The 23,483-nt window shown below is 42.0% G+C and overlaps 1 protein-coding gene across 50 annotated transcripts in view; it reads left to right on the top strand.

Annotated features, from left to right (window-relative positions):
• LOC110501269 (leucine-rich repeat flightless-interacting protein 2) overlaps positions 1-20,142 on the top strand; it is an 80,640-nt gene extending 60,498 nt beyond the window's left edge. For 22 of the 50 annotated variants that reach the window (XM_090215208.1, XM_090215212.1, XM_090215195.1 and 19 more), the window contains 6 exons: positions 425-595; positions 4,081-4,173; positions 4,390-4,482; positions 4,772-4,864; positions 5,003-5,141; positions 6,086-12,803. In XM_090215208.1, coding sequence (XP_090071334.1) covers positions 425-595; positions 4,081-4,173; positions 4,390-4,482; positions 4,772-4,864; positions 5,003-5,141; positions 6,086-9,561 — 4,065 coding nt within the window. In that variant the 3' untranslated portion in view covers positions 9,562-12,803. Of the gene's footprint in view, positions 1-424; positions 596-4,080; positions 4,174-4,389; positions 4,483-4,771; positions 4,865-5,002; positions 5,142-6,085; positions 12,804-13,320; positions 13,371-15,714; positions 15,836-15,992; positions 16,073-16,195; positions 16,301-16,645 lie in introns of those variants that run through there. The other 28 variants (XM_090215237.1, XM_090215225.1, XM_090215238.1 and 25 more) reach the window with 3 other exon arrangements.
• Positions 20,143-23,483: the final 3,341 nt, after the last annotated feature.

The raw sequence follows: 23,483 nt of genomic DNA, 5'->3' as shown, positions 1-23,483 counted from the left end.
TCGGCATGATAATTGACAGAATTATAACTTTATTTTCAGACTAGATGGCTTGCTTGCCTTTTCCTATGCATTTTTCAGCTTCCTTTCAAAGCAGTCAAGTTAATCTGTCCTGATTTGTCAAATTCAATAACCCCACAGGCATACAGTAGGCAACTGTTGCTTGTGTCCTAACATCATTACATAATTTCCCTCTGAATACGAATTATGTCCATTGAATTCTATCCATGCCCTCCATTTTCGATCATGTTCCTGATCGTTCCTCCTAGTTGAATCCGTCAGAATGGAGTATAGAAAATGGAAGTGGCAGCGGGGTAACAATACCCCCCTTGGATATTGATGTGTCTGTGTTGGGGTCTGTGTCTTTCAGTCTGTCTGTCTGTCTGTGTTCCCATGTGCATACACCAACGGGCATCTCTTCCTATAGGATACCTTAGTGGAGGTGGAGGAGAAGTACCGCAAGGCCATGGTGTCCAACGCCCAGCTGGACAACGAGAAGAACAACCTGATGTACCAGGTGGACACGCTGAAGGACTCGCTCATGGAGCTGGAGGAGCTTCTGTCCGAGTCACGCCGCGAGTACGAAGGGAAGAGCAAGGTATGGGATACATCCGAGGGAGGGAGGGAGAGAGGGAGAGAAGGGATAGGGCCAGATCATGAGAAATATACAATTACAGTAAGATGAAGGGAGAAGTTAGGCTCGAAAGAGAAAGGTGTATTGAGGAGGGCGACATTAGGTGGTACCTTTTGGGAACTATAGTTGCCTATAGTAATATAATACTGGATGATTATAAACATGAACTGTATGTACAGTGGGGCAAAAAAGTATTTAGTCAGCCAATTGTGCAAGTTCTCCAACTTAAAAAAATGAGAGGCCAGTAGGTACACTTCAACTATGACAGACAAAATGAGAAAACAAATCCAGAAAATCACATTGTAGGATTTTTTATGAATTTATTTGCAAATTATGGTGGAAAATAAGTATTTGGTCACCTACAAACAAGCTAGATTTCTGGCTCTCATAGACCTGTAACTTCTTCTTTAAGAGGCTCCTCTGTCCTCCACTCGTTACCTGTATTAATGGCACATGTTTGAACTTGTTATCAGTATAAAAGACACCTGTCCACAACCTTAAACAGTCACACTCCAAACTCCACTATGGCCAAGACCAAAGAGCTCTCAAAGGACACCAGAAACAAAATTGTAGACCTGTACCAGGCTGGGAAGACTGAATATGCAATAGGTAAGCAGCTTGGTTTGAAGAAATCAACTGTGGGAGCAATTATTAGGAAATGGAAGACATACAAGACCACTGATAATCTCCCTCGATCTGGGGCTCCACGCAAGATCTCACCCCGTGGGGTCAAAATGATCACAAGAACGGTGAGCAAAAATCCCAGAACCACACGGGGGGACCTAGTGAATGACCTGCAGAGAGCTGGGACCAAAGTAACAAAGCCTACCATCAGTAACACACTACGCCGCCAGGGACTCAAATCCTGCAGTGCCAGACGTGGCCCCCTGCTTAAGCCAGTACATGTCCAGGCCCGTCTGAAGTTTGCTAGAGAGCATTTGGATGATCCAGAAGAAGATTGGGAGAATGTCATATGGTCAGATGAAACCAAAATAGAACTTTATGGACAAAGAATGCTGACCATACCTACTGTGAAGCATGTGGGTGGAAACATCATGCTTTGGGGCTGTTTTTCTGCAAAGGGACCAGGGTGACTGATCCGTGTAAAGGAAAGAATGAATGGGGCCATGTATCGTGAGATTTTGAGTGAAAACCTCTTTCCATCAGCAAGGGCATTGAAGATGAAACGTGGCTGGGTCTTTCAGCATGACAATGATCCCAAACACACCGCCCGGGCAACGAAGGAGTGGCTTCCATAAGAAGCATTTCAAGGTCCTGGAGTGGCCTAGCCAGTCTCCAGATCTCAACCCCATAGAAAATCATTGGAGGGAGTTGAAAGTCTGTGTTGCCCAGCAACAGCCCCAAAACATCACTGCTCTAGAGGAGATCTGCATGGAGGAATGGGCCAAAATACCAGCAACAGTGTGTGAAAACCTTGTGAAGACTTACAGAAAACGTTTGACCTCTGTCATTGCCAACAAAGGGTATATAACAAAGTATTGAGAAACTTTTGTTATTGACCAAATACTTATTTTCCACCATAATTTGCAAATACATTTATAAAAAATCCTACAATGTGATTTTCTGGATTTATTTTTTTTCTCATTTTGTCTGTCATAGTTGCAGTGTACCTATGATTAAAATTACAGGCCTCATCTTTTTAAGTGGGAGAACTTGCACAATTGGTGGCTGACTAAATACTTTTTTGCCCCACTGTATATACAGTGCATTCGGAAAGTATTCAGACCTCTTCACCTTTTCTACATTTTGTTACTTTTCAGCCATATTCTAAAATGTATTAAATAATGTTTTTCCCTCGACAATCTACACACAATACTCCATAATGACAAAGCAAAAACAGGTTTTATTACATTTTTGCAAATATATATAAAACATCTAAACTGAAATTTCACATTTGCATAAGTATTCAGACCATTTACTCAGTACTTTTGTTGATTACAGCCTCGAGTCTTCTTGGGTATGACGCTACAAGCTTGGCACACCTGTATTTGGGAAGCTTCTCCCATTCTCTGCAGGTCCTCTCAAGCTCTGTCAGGTTGGATGTGGAGTGTCGCTTACCAGCTATTATTTTCAGGTCTCTGCAGAGATGTTTGATCGGGTTCAAGTCTGGGCTCTGGCTGGGCCACTCAAGGACATTCAGAGACTTGTCCCGAAGCCACTCCTGCTTTGTCTTGGCTGTTTGCTTAGGGTCGTTGTCCTGTTGAACCTGAAACTGAGCGCTCTGTAGACGGTTTTCTTCAAGGATCTCGCTGTACTTTGCTCTTTTGATCTTTCCCTCTATCCTGACTAGTCTCCTAGTCCCTGCCACTGAAAAACATCCCCACAGCATGATGCTGCCACCGCCATTCTTCACCGTAAGGATGGTGCCAGGTTTCCTCCAGACGTGACGCTTGGCATTCAGGCCAAAGAGTTCAATCTTGGTTTCATCAGACCAGATAATCTTGTTTCTCATGGTCTGAGAGTCCTTTAAGTGCCTTTTGGCCACCTCCAAGTGGGCTGTCATGTGCCTTTTTACTGAGATGTGGTTTCCATCTGGCCGCTCTACCATAAAGGCCTGATCTGTGGAGTGCTGCAGAGGTGGTTGTCCTTCTGGAAGGTTCTCCCATCTCCACAGAGGAACTCTGGAGCTCTGTCAGAGTGACCCTGACCAAGGCCCTTCTCCCCCCTCTAGGAAGAGTCTTGCTGGTTCCAAACGTCTTCTGTTTAAAATGATGGAGGCTGCTGTATTCTTGGGGACCTTCAATGCTGCAGGAACCTTTTGGTAACCTTCCCCAGATCTGTGCCTCTACAAAATCCTGCCTCTGAGCTCTACAGACAATTCCTTCGACCTGGCTTGGTTTTTTGCTCTGACATGCACTGTGGGACCTTTTATATGGACAGGGCTAAGCCTTTCCAACTAATGTCCAATTAATTAATTTCCACAGGTGGAATCCAATCAAGTTGTAGAAACATCAAGGATGATCAATGGAAACAGGGGATGCACCTGAGCTCAATTTCAATCTCATAGCAAAGGGCCTGAATACTTACGTAAATAAAGTATCTGTTTTTTATTTGTAGTAGATTTGCAAAAATGTCAAGTTTTCGCTTTGTCGTTGTTTTTATATAAAAATATTTAAGCAATTTTAGAATAAGGCTGTAACGTAACAAAATGTAGAAAAAGTGAAGGGGTCTGAATACTTTACAAATGCATTGTATGTAAATTTATATGTACGATTTTATACATGTAAAACTGTATGTTAAAAATATATATATGTACAACACACTTTGATCAAGAATCAGTTTACAGACCGAAACTGACTTCATCCACAACTACAACCTGGACCTGGATTACAACCACAACCTGGATTATAAGGCAGCTGTTTTGGGCCACAATGATCACTGCACATATTGCAAATCCATTAAAACATCTCCTCTGTCATTTCTCCCAGGACTTTGAGCGTGAGAAACATGCCCACGGCGTGCTGCAGTTCCAGTTCAAGGAGATGAAGGAAACGCTAAAACAGAGCGAGGAGTTACTAACAGTGAGTCCTCCAAGGCATCCTCAAAATTAAAACTCAAAGCTTGTCAGGACAGCCAAAATGACTTTACCTGTCACCTTTCAGTTTTCTTATTTCTGAACTTCCCTGTCTTCTCACCTCCATACTGATCATCTATTGTTCTCACTGCTTTCACCTTTCGCACACACTTAATTTTCTCCTATTTATTCCATCACATCTTCCTGCGTTTCCGCTGTCCAGGAGATCCGTCAGATGCGTCTCAAGCAGGACGGCTTTGTTAGGGAAATCTCTGACCTGCAGGAAACCGTGGAGTGGAAGGATAAAAAGATTGGGGTATGCCCTGTGAACTCTAATCCATTCATTTTGTTAGTACATGTTCAATTTGATAGCATTTGGTGGATGCAAACGGAAATCCCCACACATACTTGTGTTGTGTTCACCTGTGTTGTGGTGTTAAAATACACTTATTTACTTAGGCAGAGAAGTTGATGCTAGCTAAGTGCATGAATGCTTGATACTGTATACTGCTCCTTCACTTTCTCTCTGCTCACTTTCACTTCACCCATATCTATCTTTGTTCTTTACCTGCGCTTCCACCTCCCCTACTGGGGGAACTGCTCAGGCCTTAGAGCGGCAAAAGGAGTATTCGGATGCCATCCGAAATGAGCGGGATGAGCTCAGGGATGAGGTGGTCCAGCTGAAAGACATTCTGAAGGTATTTAGTCCTTTCAAGGGAGTCGGAGCTCGGAATATGCAACGCTGGCCTCTTAAACAGGGTTTCTCTATTGTAGTTATAATGCACTGTTGTGAAACTCTTAAGCCTCTCATCAGTTTGTGTTCATGTCCTGCCCAGAAACATGGAATTGTCCTCACACCTGACCTGACTGCCAATGGGGAGTTGGGAACTGAAGGGTCAGCCAGTGGAGATCCAGCTTCTCAATTGGCTCAGGACTCCCAGACGTCGCCCCTGGAAGGGGGGAACAGCATGCTTGGTAAGCACCATTACTGGACAAAGATCGCTACATGTTGTAATCATCTCCTGCTTACCTCATAGCTTTGCCAAATTATAGCTAACTTCTAAGCTCAAATCAGGCCCACACCTGATCTAATGCAACCCTGTAGACTCAACCTGAGTTTGGTTGACTGACATAGAAGTTAGTCGCAGAAGAAGTCCAAAACCTAAGCTTTCTCCACTGATTCTCCTCCCAACCCAATGCAACCCTTGCACTTGATGCATGTTAACTAATCCATGCATCTGAACCATGATTTAAAGCAGATGGTGTAAACACCCTTGTTTTGGTGCCAAAATGTGTATCCTACCTAGTAGTTTAATTTTGAGGTAAGTCCAGGGTCATTAGGCTGATTGCTTTGGCGAAATTATGTTGACCTTGTGTTTTGTCTATTATAAACTCTTTACTTCAACCTGATAAATGTCAATGGTGTTTGAAGTGTTTGCTGTGGTGTTATAGTTGGTTGGTGTTTACACCAGATCATTACACGGATCACAATCAATAAATCCATTAATTGGTCTATTCAATGTAGGTTGTCGATTTTATTTTTTGTAAATGATTAGGAAAAAATGTTTTGTTTGTGTAAAGTCACAAACCTGTCAATTTCTGGCCAGTCCCAAAGCAATATAACACTACAGTAGACATTTCAGAGTTTAAGATTTGCAGCTTGCCAAGGTGCCTCTGACCTGCTCATCTGCCTTGAAGATTAATCTGGGATCAAGGTTTTGTTTGGTGCTCTCCTCTTCTTCCTTTTCCACCTCTTCCATGCTGGTTTGATTTTTACCCAATTCTTTCAAATTACGCTTTGCGCTAATTGGCCCAGGTTCAACTGGCAGATCTTGATCATCAGAAAAATGTTTATTTGAAACTCCAAGCCACAGTGTTTGGCCTATTTCACCCTCATGGTATCCCTCATGGTCTCCTAGGCAGAGCTCAGGAGACGGAGTTGGGAAGTAGAGGAGATAAGGTGGTGGATCCAGGAAGGTCCAGGCAGCAAGAGGATACACACGAGGAGGAGGCTCAAGAGAACCATCTGACCTCGCCCACCCCCTGTAGCCTTGTTGGTGTTTCTGAAACAGAAACATCAAGGGAGGCTCAGCCATTCTCGCCCACATTGGGGGAAGAGGTTGAAATTGAAGGCAGTGATGTCAACAAAGACTCTGACAATGGCATACCAGTAGTAGAGTTCAAAAGTGGACCGGTCTGTGATTCTGAGGTACTTGTGGTTGTAACAGGTCCTGAGGAAGAGGTTACAGTAGCAGGGGAGGGGTATGAAGCAGCAGGTGTAGAGGGGACACGGCAAGGCAGAGTAGAGGTTGCAAGCGAAGGGGAAATGGGAATAAAAAATGACAAGGCAGATGAGGCAGAGACCAAAGTTGTCAAGAGCAGTGACGACACCAAAGAGACGTCCTCAAAAGAGCCTACCTCAGAATATGGTGCAGCAGCTGAACAAGGGAAAAACGAATCGAGTAAAGACGTGAAATGTTTAGACTCATATCCTCTGCCTAGGGAAACCTTTGAGGACACCATGAAAAATGGCACACAGCTTAGCCAAGGGACAGACCTTGATACTAGTAAGAGCCCAATCAAATCAAACCCGGAGCCTCAGAAAACAAAAAAGGTGGAAGCGTTACCAGAGATAACTGACCTGCAGCCACCGACCCAAGCAGGCAACAAGAAGAAGAAAGGCAAGAAGAAGAAGGGAGAGACACAAAGCGATGTAAAGCAGGAAGACCATAAGAAGAGCACAACAGAAACGTGTGTAGTCTCCATGACAAATGGCACACAGATTAGCCTAGGGACAGACCTTGATACTCCTAAGAGCCCAGTCGAATCAAACCCTGAGCCTCAGAAAACAAAAAAGGCATGTGTGTTGCCAGAGACCACTGACATGCAGCCACAGTCCCAAGGAGGCAAAAAGAAAAAGAAAGGCAAGAAGAAGGGAGAGAAACAAGGTGATGAAACGCAGGGAGATAAGATGAGCACAACAGAAGAGGATGTGGTCTCCACCCCAAGCGATAAGGAGCCAGTAGAGGCGGTAGGAGAGGGGGTTATCACAATAGAAACACAGCGAGAGGAGGGGACCAGTAGTTCACCAGATCGAGAGCTCCAAAGCCCTGAACAAAAAGCACAAACCATAGCTGAGGGACTGAACCTGAAGGAAGAACAACTAGAAGAAGACCGAGTAGAGCCTACCATTGAAGTATCTCTGACTGACCAAGCTAAGAGTGAGGAAGTTGTCTCAAAGAAGAAAAAGAAGAAAATGAAAAAGGACAAACACAAACCTACAATGGAATCAGAGAAATCAGAAGGCGAGATATCAGTATTATCCCTTGAGTCCAACATTGGTATTGCTGATCCTGTTGATCACTCCAAGTTTATAACCAGCACTTATAACCCTATGGAGGAATTAGAATCGACAACAGATACTGGTACCCAAAAGGACGAGTCAGGGTACACAACCAACCCTGATAACTTTGGAGACTTTTTGAACTCTTCAGCTGACCCAAAATGTCCATTGGACTCGAAACAGTCCACAGCTGGGAATTCAAACAAATTCAAAGAGGAAGATGCAATCAAGGTCTCGGTTGAAGAGGAACAAACAATCCAAGACTCAAAGGAACAAGGGAATAACTTTCACAGTCCCATCGTCTTAAGACCAGAGCTCAAGAAGAGCGTGGAACCTGAAGACCTTATCTTCCATGATGGTGTCGCTACTCACCCAGACCAGGCTAACGAAAATGCAACACAAGACCTAAAAGAGGCAGGTCAGGATAAACCAAACGGGAGCCCAGAAGAGCGTAAAAATGCACTTGAACATGAAGACACTTCAATGGCAATGCCAGCAAATGTAGAGGAATGCAACAATTCAGCAGATGAGAAATGTTGTAGCATATCGCTTGACCGCAACTGCCCTGCTGCTGACACCATAAGACTGCCTGAACAATTGGTGGATCTACCTGGTTGTCCAGTCACTGACAGGCACTTGTATGAAAACAACAAGCCAGAAACACTTGATTCAGAAGAGGCATCAAATGGAGGGATCTCTACAGAGACCGAGCTGAATGATACCGAAACACTTGATGCAGAAGAGGCATCAAATGGAGGGATCTCTACAGAGACCAAGCTGAATGATGCAGAAGAGGCATCAAATGGAGGGATCTCTACAGAGACCGAGCTGAATGATGCAGAAGAGGCATCAAATGGAGGGATCTCTACAGAGACCGAGCTGAATGATGCAGAAGAGGCATCAAATGGAGGGATCTCTACAGAGACCGAGCTGAATGATGCAGAAGAGGCATCAAATGGAGGGATCTCTACAGAGACCGAGCTAAATGATACAGAAACACTTGATGCAGAAGAGGCATCAAATGGAGCGATCTCTACAGAGACCGAGCTGAATGATGCAGAAGAGGCATCAAATGGAGGGATCTCTACAGAGACCGAGCTGAATGATACAGAAACACTTGATGCAGAAGAGGCATCAAATGGAGGGATCTCTACAGAGACCGAGCTGAATGATACAGAAACACTTGATGCAGAAGAGGCATCAAATGGAGGGATCTCTACAGAGACCAAGCTGAATGATACAGAAACACGACTACAGGACCCTGTAAAAGAAACTCCGGTGACAATTGACTCTTTTAGGGAACAGAGCCACAATGAAAGTGGACCATGCACTATGGTGGCTAAAGCAGAAGAGCAAGATGATCCCATTGAGGCCAAGCTGGAGGGTAACAAGGTACCTGGACCCAGTGAGCAGTGGAATGACAAGGAGCATGAAAATGAGGGTCAATCGTTTGACTTTTCTGACCTAGTTTCAGTGGTTCCTGCAAATGTATTCCCAATAGCATCCCAAGAGGAGGTCAGCCAGGAAATGAGAACGATGTCGGTAGGATACAAAATAGAGGTAGAGCTTGGTAAAGAGAAGGGTAACCAGGAAGAGGAGGATGACAAACCGCAGGACACAGAGGGAGTTAGCACGATAGTGGCACAGCAATCAATTGAAGGGGGGTTGGATAATGCACCAGAGGAGCTCCGAAGCCCTGAAGAAAAAGCACAAACCATAGTTGAGGGCCAGAACGTGAATGGAGAACAACAACAAATCACATTAGAGGAGGGGGTTAGTGTAACATACAACCAGAAAGACATTGCAGAGGAGGGAGTGAGTGTGACTGTTGAACAGCAAGGTGTAGGGGAGAGCGAGAGGCAGCAGAATGCAACTGAGGTAGAGGCTTTGCCAGTAGAGGAGGGGGAAGAGGCAATCCAGTATGGGTCACAGCAGGGTAGAAGAGAAAGTAGTCAAAGTGCAGAGGGCAACAACGAGCAATCTAGGACAGGCTTGAAAAAAGGCAGTAAGAAAGTAAAAGGCAAGGGAAAAGAGGACTGCCGAATGTCCTAGTTTTTAGGTCTGCACTCAATATAAACAACAGCAAATATTTATGAACGTGCAAAGAGTCTCAACTAATACAGCCAAAGCAAGTACCATTAAAATTCCTTCCAAAGTTATAATTCGATGTACTGTATTTTGAGGTCAAAGTATTTGTGACATATTTTTTGTTTTGTATTCCAGCACTTTGGATTTGAAATGATACTATGAGGTGAAGACTGACAGCTTTAATTTGAACATACTTTTTGTTCAGCACTTTTTGTACATGCCCTAGTCCCCCCATTTTAGGGAACCAAAAGTATTTGGACAAATTCATTTGTGTGTTAAAGTAATCAAAAGTGTAGTATTTGGGCCTATATTCCTAGTACTCAATGACTACACTAAGCTTGTTTGATGCATTTGCAGTTTGTTTTGGCTCTTTTAGATTATGTTGTGCCCAATACATTATTTAACATTACATTTCTATTGTCACTTTTATTTTAAATAAGAATAGAATGTTTCTAAACACTTCTACATTAATGTGGATGCTACCATGATTACGAATAATGGTGAATAATGATGAGTGAGAAAGTTAGAGGCACAAAGACCATATCCCCAAAACATGCTAAACAGGAGAGGTTGAGGGGGATGATGTGTATGGCTCTATAATTTTCTGACTCATCATGATTCATTCATGATTATCCATAATCATTGTAGCATCCACATTAATGTAGAAGTGTTTAGAAATATTATATTCTTATTTAAAACAAAAGTGACTCCAAAATGACACAATACATAATTTACCATACGTTTCTATTGGGCATATGCTTGACGTAGTCATTGCTTGGAATATGGGACCAAATACTAAACATTTGACTACATTAATACACATATGTGAATTCGTCCAACTACTTTTGGTTCCCTAAAATGGGGGGACAATGTACAAAAAGTGCAGTCATTTCTAAATGGGTACCCCAATTTGGATGAAAATACCCTCAAATTAAAGCTGACCATGATAAACATTAGACATATGATGGCCATGCAACAACAAATATGCCACTGTCCAAATACTTTGACTTCACAGCTTGTGTGTATTTTAGCTAATTTTTAGGGAAGTTTGCCATAAGGGGTGGGTAAATCTTACCACGCAGGCTGTTTTTCCCCAAACAAGCAGTAAAACACCTGATTCAACTAAGAAAACCATTAATTTAAGACTAGTAGTAGTTGTAGAATCATTCAAATGTGTTACTACTTGCCTGGCCCTGGTAGGGTACATTGCCCATACTCTCGTATAAATATACTGTAATAATGTAATATTGATTGATTGAATGACTATGTTTTTCTTCATCTATTCAAGGCACAACGTTTATATTGCAATGCATGATATTCGTATCGTCATACCATCCTTCTCTCATCCTGTGATTTATGGAATTACCGGCCTAGTACACAAGGGGGCGCCAACAAAACAAAACCCATTGGTCGTCTTACCAGAATGCTAACAGAATTGGCACAAGCAATAGTGAATTTCCATGGAGGCTGCTAGCTAAATATGTTAATGAGCCCAAACGAAAATAAACAAATTGCAAAGACAGGCAATCCAGCTCATAAAGGTATACATATATACGTAGGAGGTATACGTAGGCGCTACCAAATATCAGTTTGGACATTTTGAAGCTAAAGGTGAATGACAGACTTTGTGCAAATTAAGTTTTGACGCATGCTTGTCTGTGTGGAGTCGCTAGGGAAGGGGCCTGCCTGCTCAGACGGAACGTGAACGAAGAGGACAAAAAAACGCAAGGAAATCAAGCAGTGGTAGCCTTACAGATAATTCATCCAAAGGGCTTTGAGTTCTCCAACACAGCAGAAAGCTAACACCATACTATGCCTTGTCATCGTATTAATTCAGCCACTTACTTAGACAACTAACAAGTTAAACTTAGGGGTCACGGTAATGCAGAATTATGTTTTTAACGCAGGAAAAAAAAATAAAACATAACAAATATCTTGCTGAATTTTGTAAATGCAGATTTCTGCTCGGCATCAGACTACTTTTGTGCTTCAGTTTCACTTCTCCACTCAGATGAGAATTCACAAACGAGCATTCTATCAGTAGACAGTTCTCTGAATGATGTGTAGCTACTTTTCTGATACTTTTCTCAGTGTAACCAGATTACCTTTCTCCTTAAAATGCAAGATTAAGTTTAAGCGAAACATTAGGAAAAGTAGCTGGCTACATTCTTTCTATGATAAACATTCGAAATACAGTATGATGGCAATGCATCGTTTTTGCAAGGAAGACCTTGCTTTTTCATTGTAAGCTCATTTACTTGTGTGGCTGCCAGCCAAATAGCGTTACACTTCTGTTGATAAAAAGGAAGCTATTTTCTGTCGAATGTGCTGCACTAATGTATTTTCTGTGAAGGAAAACTACAGTTGCACTTCCCTGATCACGCTTGAAGCAAAAAACACTTGACTTTAAATATAAAACGCGACCCTTGTCAATACACAGCTGGACTGCTCCGGCTTTCTCCCATTGTGCTATTTACAAACACACATGTTAAGAGTAGGGGTGTTAACACCCGGTGTTCTGGCTAAATTCCCAATCTGGCCCTTATACCATCATCGCCACCTAATCATCCCCAGCTTCCTATTGGCTCAATCATTCCCAGGACATTGCTGTAAATGAGAATGTGTTGTCAGTCAACTTAACTGGTAAAATAAGGGTTAAATAAATAAATAAAAATAAACTATCTCAACTGTTCTCAGGGCAATACGGTAAGCTTCATAATGTGAAATGAAGAACGCGATCTGCTGTATCTGCTAACTGCTAATTTTTTTTGAAAACTTAAAATAAATAGTTTTCCCTGGCTATTTCCAAATATGGTATACCGCCCAAGCCTAGACAAAAGTTTGCCCAGAACATAAAATATTTTCCTGCTTGGTGTATTTTGATGAAGAGAGAAACTAACCGATTTGAGATTTTCTCATGCCATAAAATAATTGGCAGAAAAATCCTCCATGTTACAAGTCCATTCCATGTAGCCAATGATCTCAGGTGAAATCCAAGCCCTAGGATATCATGTGTATACTGTAAAATTGCTTTGTGTTCAGCATATGCCATAGTTCCTGAATTCATATGATATGACTGCTAGACAAATTGTATACAAGAATATGACTTGTTAATCACTGGTCTAAATGTTTCTTCATGTGCACTTTTTGTAAGGAAATACCTTCTGACCCTTTTTCATGATTGAATAAAATAAGTAATTACAAAATTTGAGAAATAAACTTTAGTAATATATAATACTAATTATGTAGTGTTATAGTATAATAGTACTTATGTGTTGTCTGCCTGTCAACAGCAGTCTCATTGACGCACAAACATAATCTCTTCGGGTCAACTTCTCTCATCCATTAGCTGTTTAGCATAAAAATGCCCTAGAGGCTGTGTGCCCTCCTCTCCAGTTTCTGCATGCTAACCATAACCCCACCCCTCACCTACGCTCTCCCAATGGACACCTGCTCCATTGCATGCATCAAGTGACTCTAAACTCCTCCCACCCCGACTCAGCCCCTCCCCATCCATGTACTTGGCTCCTCCCACCCCTGGTATGTTAACATTGGTTTTACTGTATGCTCAAGTTGTTCTTATGATTGTTCTTGCATGAACATAATGAAAGTGTGTATTGATTAGGTTAGATGCTTACTCAAAGTTATACAGATTATGGTGACAAGTTCTGTGAAATTTTTAATACTTTAAGCAGATCAGCTCAAGACATTTTTTTCTTTCAGAGATCCGCTTGAGGAAGCTGGTTGACGAGCGGGAGAACTTGATAGGACAGGTGAGTAAGGACATCCATCTATCCATAGTCTGTCACCCATTACGCTAGCTGAACTCTTCAACTGAATTGGCCATAGAGGCAACAGGCAAATAAACAGGCAAATAAAATAAAATTGTATTTGTCACATATGCTGAATACAAGACCTTATTGTGAAATGCTTACTTACAAGCCCATGGCCAACAATGCAGTTAAGAAAATAGAGTAAATAAAATATTAATGTTAAAAAAAAATGTATTTTTTTGTTTAAAGTAACACAATAAAATAACAATAATGAGGCTATATGCAGGGTGTACCAGTACTGAGTCAGTGTGCAGGAGTACAGATTAGATAATAAACAGTGAGTAGCTGCAGTGTAAAAACAGGGGGGGGGGGGGGTTAAATGCAAATAGTCCTGGTGGCCATTTTGACTAATTGTTCAGCAGTCTAATGGCTTGGGGGTAGAAGCTGTTAAGGAGCCTTTTGGACCAAGACTTAGCGCTCCGGTACCGCTTGCCGTGCGGTAGCAGAGAGAACACTGTCTATCACAGTGCCATCCGTTTTGTCACCAAAGCCCTATATATTACCCACCACTGCAACCTGTATGCTCTCGTTGGCTGGCCATCGCTTCATACTCGTCGCCAAACCCACTGGCTCCAGGTCATCTACAAGTCTCTGCTAGGTAAAGCCCCGCCTTATCTCAGCTCACTGGTCACCATAGCAGCAACCACCCGTAGCACACGCTCCAGCAGGTATATCTCACTGGTCACCCCCAAAGCCAATTCCTACTTTGGCCACCTTTCCTTCCAGTTCTCTGCTGCCAATGACTGGAACGAACTGCAAAAATCTCTGAAGCTGGAGACTCATATCTCCCTCACTAGCTTTAAGCACCAGCTGTCAGAGCAGCTCACAGATCACTGCACCTGTACATAGCCCATATGTAAACAGCCTATCCAACTACCTTACCCCAATACTGTATTTATTTATCTTGCTCCTTTGCACCCCAGTATCTCTACTTGCACATTCATCTTCTGCAAATCTACCATTCCAGTGTTTAATTGATATATTGTAATTACTTTGCCACCGTGGCCTATTTATTGCCTTACCTCCCTTACCTCATTTGCACTCACTGTATATAGACTTTTCTTTTTCTACTGTATTATTGACTGTATGTTTTGTTTATTCTGTTGTATGTGTCGAACTGCTGTGCTTTATCTTGGCCAGGTCGCAGTTGTAAATGAGAACTTGTTCTCAACTAGCCTACCTGGTTAAATAAAGGTGAAAAAAAAAACATATTTTCAGTCTCCTGAGGGGAAAAAGGCGTTGTTGTGCCCTCTTCGTGACTTTCTTTGTGTGTTTAGACCATGATAGTTAGTAGGTGATGTGGACACCAAGGAACTTGAAACTCTCGACCCGCTCGATGTGACTGGGAGCATGTTTGGCCCTCCTTTTCCTGTAGTCCACGATCATCTCCTTTGTCTTGCTCACGTTGAAGGAGAGGTTTTTGTCCTGGCACCACACTGCCAGGTCTCTGACCACCTCCCTATAGGCTGTGTCATCGTTGTCGGTGATCAGGCCTACCACTGCTGTGTCGTCAGCAACCTTGATGGTGTTGGAGTCGTGCTTGGCCACGCAGTTGTGGGTGAACAGGGAGTACGGGAGGGAACTAAGCACACACCCCTGAGGGGCCCCTGTTTTGAGCATCAGCGTGGCAGATGTGTTTTTACCCTTACCACCTGGGGGCGGCCTGGCTCTGTTATGGTATGGGATCCATTTTCCTGGCATGGTTTACAGTTGAAGTCGGAAGTTTACATACACCTTAGCCAAATGCATTTAAACGCAGTTTTTCACAATTCCTGACCTTTAATCCTCGTAAAAAATCCCTGTCTTAGGTCAGTTAGGATCACCACTTTATTTTAAGAATGTGAAATGTCAGAATAATAGTACAGATAATGATTTATTTCAGCATTTATTTATTTCATCACATTCTCAGTGTGTCAGAAGTTTACATACACTCAATTAGTATTTGGTGGTATTGTCTTTAAATTGTTTAACTTGGGTCAAACGTTTCGGGTAGCCTTCCACAAGCTTCACGCAACAATCCTACCACCATCAACAAAACACCAAAAGTGTATTTTCTCGTGGAAGATTAGTGTCGCAACCCTCCAATAGAGTTCCAGACACTTGTAGAATCTATGCCAAGGTGCAATAAAGCTGTTCTGGCGGCTCGTGGTGGCCCAACGCCCTATTAAGACAATTAATGTTGGTGTTTCCTTTATTTTGGCAGTTACCTGTATGTTTGTTGTTGTTTTTATACAGCTACAATTTGAATAGGTTTTAACTGTCCTGAATGTGGTCCTCCCTATAGGTGAAGAAACTGAAGGCCCAAGTAGAGCAGAAGAAACAGAGGAACGAGATTGAGGAGGATTCCAGCCCGGAGGGCGAGGTTCTGGAGAACGGCACAGATCCACACATACAAGACCTGCAGAGTAAGATTCACAGACACTGTAACGTGTTATGACTGAAATTAATAACTCAAGATAAAAATGTATGTTAGTCCTAACTATGTTATTTTAATAGGATTCATATTCAGTATCTACTGCATTGGCACATCAGACCTTGTTTTCTTTTTTCCCACATTTGCAGGAGATGCCAGCAGGCAACTTAGTGACCTGAAGTTCAAACTTGTCAAATCGGAGCAGGAAGTGACAGCTTTGGAACAGAATGTAAGTGTACTGTCATTAACCTAGTTGATTGGAAAGAGATAATTATCACAGGTCCAAGTACTGCTAATTTGACTCGTTATAGGCTGAGATTCTCATGTACTCTATCCAATCACCAATCTGCAGGTTACTAGGCTAGAGGGTCAGGTGACCCGCTACAAGGGTGCGTCGGAGAACTCAGAGAAAGTAGAGGACGAGTTGAAGGCTGAGAAACGCAAGCTGCAGAGAGAAGTATGGCCCCCAGCTGTCAGTTATGTGGCTTAAATCAAGCTCCTATGCAGAGACCAGATGTCAGGGGTCTGCACTGTTCAGAACATTGCTTCTGAAATGGATAGAATTACATGGTCATGTGGAATAGAATGGAATAGTTTCTCCCTCCTTTATCCGAAGTGTGCACTAATAGACTTCCCTGCATGGATTTAAAAGGAATGGCCTAATCCTTTCAAATCTTAGGGGGAGTGAACAAGTGCACACTTGGGTTATAATGTACACAATTTGTGTTTTTGATTCATTGTTGATTTTGAATGAATCTCTGAATAAAATCTAATGATTGTTCTTTCTGTTCCTTGATGGCAGTTGCGGTCAGCGCTGGACAAGATAGATGAACTTGAGTCGAACAACAGCCACCTCTCTAAACGATTGGACAAGATGAAGGCCAATCGCTCCACGGCAACGACTCCCTAATGATGACCTGGCAGCATAACTCCGTCCCTATCCTGTCCGTCCACCAATGGCTGCCCACGTTGGAAGGAGTGTCTTGCCTTGCATTGGGCTTGCCTCTCCATCTGCTTCGCAACTTTATGAAAAAAAACTTTAAGTAACTTCAGTTCTCCTAATCGCTAGCGCACACAACACAGAACACAAACACGCGCAATGTGCCATATTCTTAATGTCTTTGTTTTTGTTTGTTTTTCCAATGATGATAATTCTTCATAGGTGTATATATGACACCCAGAAAGCCCTTACCAAGCACTAATTGTCGGGGAAGAGTAAGTCTGTATGTCTTATTTTCTGGGGGAAGGCGCTGCTCTGCACCAGAGAATTTGGGGAAATACAGTGCGACTAGGGGCGACCTGGGACTGGATAGGGTTCTTTGGACCGCGACTGGCTACTTGGGCTAAATAATTTTGCTATCCCATCCCCTGTGTACAGAATAACACTGAATGTCCCTCTGTCCGGAACTATCCTCCTCCTCACTCAAACCCCTATGTTCACCTTTACTAAACAGAGAGGACATGGCCCAAAGTCTCTGTGGACTGAACTGAACTGGGTTAACATGGTGTGCTGTGGATGTGAGAGCATTTTTTTTGTGTGTATTTACATTTTTTTCCCTCTTATACCCTGCATTTCTCTTATCTGTGTCCTGAAAGCCAAATTACGAGCACATTTTACCATGGTTGGGTGTGTATGTTTGTCTCTTTGTGTTTACCTGTTGTCTCTTAAAGGGCAACTCCACCACTTTTCAACCTCGTTTTCATGATCTCCAGCATATTACCAGTGTCAACGGCGCATTTGTACAAAAAACATATACAGTTGAAGTCAGAAGTTTACAGACACCTTAGCCAAATACATTTAAACTCAGTTTTTCACAATTCCTGTTTTAGGTCTGTTAGGATCACCATTTTATTTTAAGAATGTGAAAAGTCAGAAAAATGGTAGAGAGAATGAATGATTTTTATTTCAGCTTTTATTTCTTTCATCACATTCCCAGTGGGTCGGAAGTTTAAATACACTATTAGTATTTGGTAGCATTGCCTTTAAATTGTGTAACTTGGGTCAAATGTTTTGGGTAACCTTCCACAAGCTTCCCACAATAAGTTGGGTGAATTTGCTCGCACACGCTTTTTCAGTTCTGCCCACACATTTTCTATGGGATTGAGGTCAGGGCTTTGTGATGGCCACTCCAATACCTTGACCTTGTTGTCCTTAAGCCATTTTGCCACAACTTCGGAAGTATGCTTGGGGTCATTGTCCATTTGGAAGACCCATTTGCGACCAAGCTTTAACTTTCTGACTGATGTCTTGAGATGTTGCTTCAGTATATCCACATAATTTTCCTTCGTCATGACGCCATCTATTTTGTGAAGTGCACCAGTCCCTCCTGCAGCAAAGCCCCCCCACAACATGATGCTGCCAACCCCGTGCTTTACGGTTGGGATGGTGTTCTTCAGCTTGCAAGCATCCCCCTTTTTCCTCCAAACATAACGATAGTCATTATGGCCAACAGTTCTGTTTTTTGTTTCATCAGGCCAGAGGATATTTCTCCAAAAAGTATGATCTTTGTCTCCATGTGCCGTTGCAAACCATAGTCTGGCTTTTTTATGGCTGTTTTGGAGCAGTGCCTTCTTCCTTGCCGAGCGGCCTTTCAGGTTATGTCGATATAGGACTCGTTTTACTGTGGATATAGATACTTTTGTACCTGTTTCCTCCAGCATCTTCCCAAGGTCCTTTGCTGTTGTTCTGGGATTGATTTGCACTTTTTGCACCAAAGTACGTTCATCTCTAGGAGACAGAACGTGTCTCCTTCCTGAGCGGTATGACAGCTGCGTGGTCCCATGGTGTTTATACTTGCGTACTATTGTTTCTACAGATGAACGTGGTACCTTCAGGTGTTTCTTCCAAGGATGAACCAGACTTGGGGAGGGCTACAATTTTTTTCTGAGGTCTTGGCTAATTTCTTTTGATTTTCCCATTATGTCAAGCAAAGAGGCACTGAGTTTCAAGGTAGGCCTTGGTACACCTCCAATTGATTCAAATGATGTCAATCAGCCTATCAGAAGCTTCTAAAGACATGACATCATTTTCTGGAATTTTCCAAGCTGTTTAAAGGCACAGTCAACTTAGTGTATGTAAACTTCTGACTTACTGGAATTGCGATACAGTGAAATAATCTGTCTGTAAACAATTGTTGTAAAAATTACTTGTGTCATGCACAAAGTAGATGTCCTAACCTACTTGCCAAAACTATAGTTTGTTAACAAGAAATTTGTGGAGTGGTTGAAAAACAATTTTTAATGACTCCAACCTAAGTGTATGTAAACTTCTGACTTCAACTGTATGTAAAGTAAAAATTTCTACCCGATTACAAGTTATTTAAAAACAGTGATTTTCAAACAGTTGTGCTGACGTGGGGAGCAAGAAAACACCCAACCTTCGGTTAGAAACTCATTGGAGGTTTTGAAAATCCATTTATTTTAAAACTTTTAATACTACCCTGTAATGTCACACGGAAACGTTATTTTAGGACCACAGGTCATAGAAAAGTGTTGTTTTCCCATATGGAGATAATGAGGTTAAGTGGTAGTTGCCCTTTTAAGTCCAAAAGCTTGTGTTGTCAAGAGGACACAGGAGGTTGTGTATGCATCCCACCTTACCAAGCTACACCTTCTTTCTTACCACAATTGATATAATCATTGTCACACAAACAGAATGTACAGTATTTAACTTCACCTGTGATTTCACCCGCTTTCTACTTCAGATTTATTTGTTTTTTGATTCGTTTTTTTGGGGGACAAAATAATAGAATTGAAAGACTGATGTCTTTGAATGTACCAAGTTCATGTTTATTAGGCGCCAAATGGAAGAAAAGCTCAAACAAGGAGGGACTACCTAGAATTGTCCGATAAGATACGCTTATTTTAGTTCTGTTGCCATTGGTTTGAAATGTTTTGCTACAGTGTGCAGGTGCCCTAATGAATATGACCCAGGTGTTTGGTTCATTTGTTTGGGCAGGCTGTTTAGGACCTGTCTATTACAGCCACAGCTATGAGTGAGCCTCAAAGCAGTCAATGACAGCCTGCGTACCCCCCCCCCAATCAGGTAGAGCCTCACTGACGTTTGTCTCAAGCAATAATGTAAAAAGGCCACCTCACATACTCTTGCTTGTTGAGACATGCTGCTGATGATGATGCTTATGGTGATGAAGAAGACTACACAAATAAGGGCAAATGTTAATAGGATAACCCTCAAACACACTCTGGGGAGACGCTGCTTCACTGTTTACAAAGCTTTAAAATGTTTAAGAAGACTCAAGGAATTGTAATCGCTGTGCAATAAAATGTCCAACCATGCTGTACCGGCAGTTGAGTGTTTTAAATCAAATCATTGCAGGAAATTAGCTGTAAAACTGCAACATTTTCTCTACACCCTTGTTCTTACCATAGGGGTCATTCTTGTTGTAACCTTCTGCAGGCAGGTGGCACCAGAAGATGTTGACACCCATGCCAAACTGTAACGCCATGGTGTTATGAAACCACATGTCTGAGGGAGAAACGGGGACAATATTGAACTGATGTAACTCATGTACAATAACTGCACACTTCTGTTTACAGTGTATATTCTGGTAATTACAGTAAATTCCATACTATTTAGTGTTGTGGACAAATTTAATTCAGTTTGTTTGACTTGTGTGTAATCAGAATTTAGGGCTCTATTCAATCCGCATAGCAGAAGTTCCGCTTTACAGAGTGATTGCAATTTAAAGGCAATGTTCCCACTTTAGTGTAGACCGCATTCACGGTAAACACTGCATATGTCAGCTCAATCGGAAAGGACCTTTACATTTCTAGTGCAGAGTCTGTAACTCTTCAGATTTACAGATTTGAATAGAGCCCTTAATTTCATCATCCAGCCTGCCCATACCAGCGATTGGGAAAACCAGGTTCTAGTACACGAGTACCACCAAGCCTTCACAAACTCTGGGAACCACCCCAGGTCTGAACAGTCTATGGCCAGACCCTCAGATTTGTCACCTGACACTAAGTTAGTTGTGAAAGTAAATAGTTGGGTATGTACATGTAGAACATTTGCTTTCGTTACTGTGGAAGTATTATACCATTTTCCTGACGCAAGGAGATACAATCTCCCTCCAGGGGTCTTACCCATCAGGTTGAGGTGCAATGTATCCTGGGGGCTGTAGAGCATCACACGCTTCCTCCCCGTCACCTGGGCCAGCAGGTTGTACATCCCCTGACCACGAGGATAGATGGAAGGACACCACAGAACAGAGAGATTGAGTAACTTTGAAGTATCCTATAAGGGATCATCCTATAAAAGTGGAACTGACAGTGTTTTAACTACTTTGCATAAATGAAAGAGACAATCATATCAGTCAAAAATATTGAATTCCCAGTTTATGCTTCAAAACAAACTATTTGACTCAAAATTCCATGATGTAGAGTTGGCAGAGTAGATAGATGCAGTTCATATAATTCACCAATACATTTTTTGGTAGTCAAAATATATTGCTATCAGATTGTAAATCACAGCTGGCCTGGTACATTGTTTGCTGCCACAACCATTCGGGATGCACTTTCAGTTTCAATGACTCAATATTTTGAACAAAAATGGATGACTCTAAGGCTGGGAATGTCAATACAATCAAACTAGAAAGGGAAAATGCTATATACAGTATCCTATGTACATAAGTGGACATTAAAGGGACATCTTTTTTCAAATAAAACAATTGCTAGTTTGGGTTGCAGTTACATGTTTGTTTTTTTGTATATATAAATAGGCTGTCTGGCAATTTAATGTGTTTTTTCAATATGGTCCGTGCGCTGATTGAGTTTGACACCCCTGGTCTTGCGTGTTTATGTAGCTAGCTATTTATTTCGCAAGCTAAAAACATGGAGCCTAACATTAGCTAGCTAGCAGCTGGGAGGATGTCATGTTATTGGAGGAGTGTGTGAATGACCAGCTTTTCCCCATCTTTTTTCAGTGGCTACAGCTAGAGATGCTGGTGTCATTTGGTTAGCTAGCAAGAAATGGGGATCGCTTGCTAGCTATGTTGACTTAAGTAAGCATATCTCTTATCTTGACAAAGGATAAAATGTTCACTAACAGGGATGTAAACACATTTCTGCACAAAACGTAAAAGAAATAAGCTTTTGTGCGTATGGAACATTTCTAGGATATTTTATTTCAGCTCATGATACATGCGAACAAAACTTGACATGTTGCGTTATTTTTGTTCAGTATAGGTTGTCCAATCGTCAATACAGCTGCTATCAAAAGCGGCAAATGTTCCAATATATCCCGAAATGTTTATTCAGGTAAAGGTTTTCACATTCATTAGCTAACTTTCATGAAAAGTCATTCTGTGCTTTTTCACTTGACACACGCATCCCTCTCCCTATAATAGACGGTGCATTCTGAAGTTGCATGCATCGGGTGGCACATCGGTAAAACGCAGGTTCAATCTTGTTGCCAATTTGTCGTGTTTGTACCCTTATAAACACATCTACATGAAACAAATAAGACTCTCAGTAGTTTTGTTATTTGGCCATGTAATCCTTGCTTCAATGACACACACACAATAGATAAATAATTCTGAAAATCACTCCACTCTGTAGCTATGGCTACTACTGTAAACCATGCTTGATCAGCTGAGCAAATTTGCTCCAGCCAGCAGCCTAGCACAAGCTTTTCTGAATGGCCATATGATCGCTAGTTTGCCAGCGTGTTGATGAAGGTGTACGGCACCAACGATATGAGACTGTTCCCAGAAATCTAAATGTATCTGAGTCTGTGCCTCGCTACTTTGTAACATTTGGCCAATGCAATAACGTTGAAGATTGCAGTCAGCTGTGCTGTAGAACTCAGCGCACTAATCAAGGCAGAACAGATAATGAAAACTCATTTGTTAATTAGCTAGAGCTTCGCTACTTGTTAAAAACGGCCAGCTTCAGTCAGCTGATTCTAGACATCCCTTCTTGTTAGTTCTAGTCAGGCAGCTTAGTCGCCGATTTAGAGGACCATCACTTTTGTTAGTGTCTTATTGGTCAAGGTCATGGCAAAATGTATCACCACATCTCCTTCAGCTCATCAAATCAAATTGTATTTGTCACATACACATGGTTAGCAGATGTTAGTGTGAGTCTAGTGAAATGCTTGTTCTTCTAGTTCCTACAGTACAATAACATCTAACAAGTAATCTAACAATTTCCCAACAACTACCTAATACACACAAATCTAAAGGGGTGAATGAGAAAATGTACATGTAAGTATATGGATAGGAGATGGCTGAGTGGCATAGGCAAGATGCAATAGATGGTCTAAAATACAGTGTATATATATGTGATATGAGTAATGTAACATATGTGAACATTATTAAAGTGGCATCATTTGGAGGGGCATTGTATAAAGTGACTTGTGATCCATTTATTAAAGTGGCCAGTGATTGGGTCTCAATGTAGGCAGCAGCCTCTCTGAGATAGTGATGGCTGTTTAGCAGTCTGATGGCCTTGAGATAGAAGCTGTTTTTCAGTCTCTCAGTCCTAGCTTTGATGTACCTGTACTGACCTCGCCTTCTGGATGGAAGCGATGTGAACAGGCAGTGACTCGGGTGGTTGATGTCCTTGATGATTTTTTGGGCCTTCCTGTGACATTGGGTGCTGTAGGTGTCATGAAGGGC

Source organism: Oncorhynchus mykiss, chromosome 22 (assembly GCF_057628025.1).
Source record: "Oncorhynchus mykiss isolate SJ-2025 chromosome 22, ASM5762802v1, whole genome shotgun sequence".
Classification (NCBI taxonomy): domain Eukaryota; kingdom Metazoa; phylum Chordata; class Actinopteri; order Salmoniformes; family Salmonidae; genus Oncorhynchus; species Oncorhynchus mykiss.
This window is presented reverse-complemented; position numbering and strand designations above follow the sequence as displayed.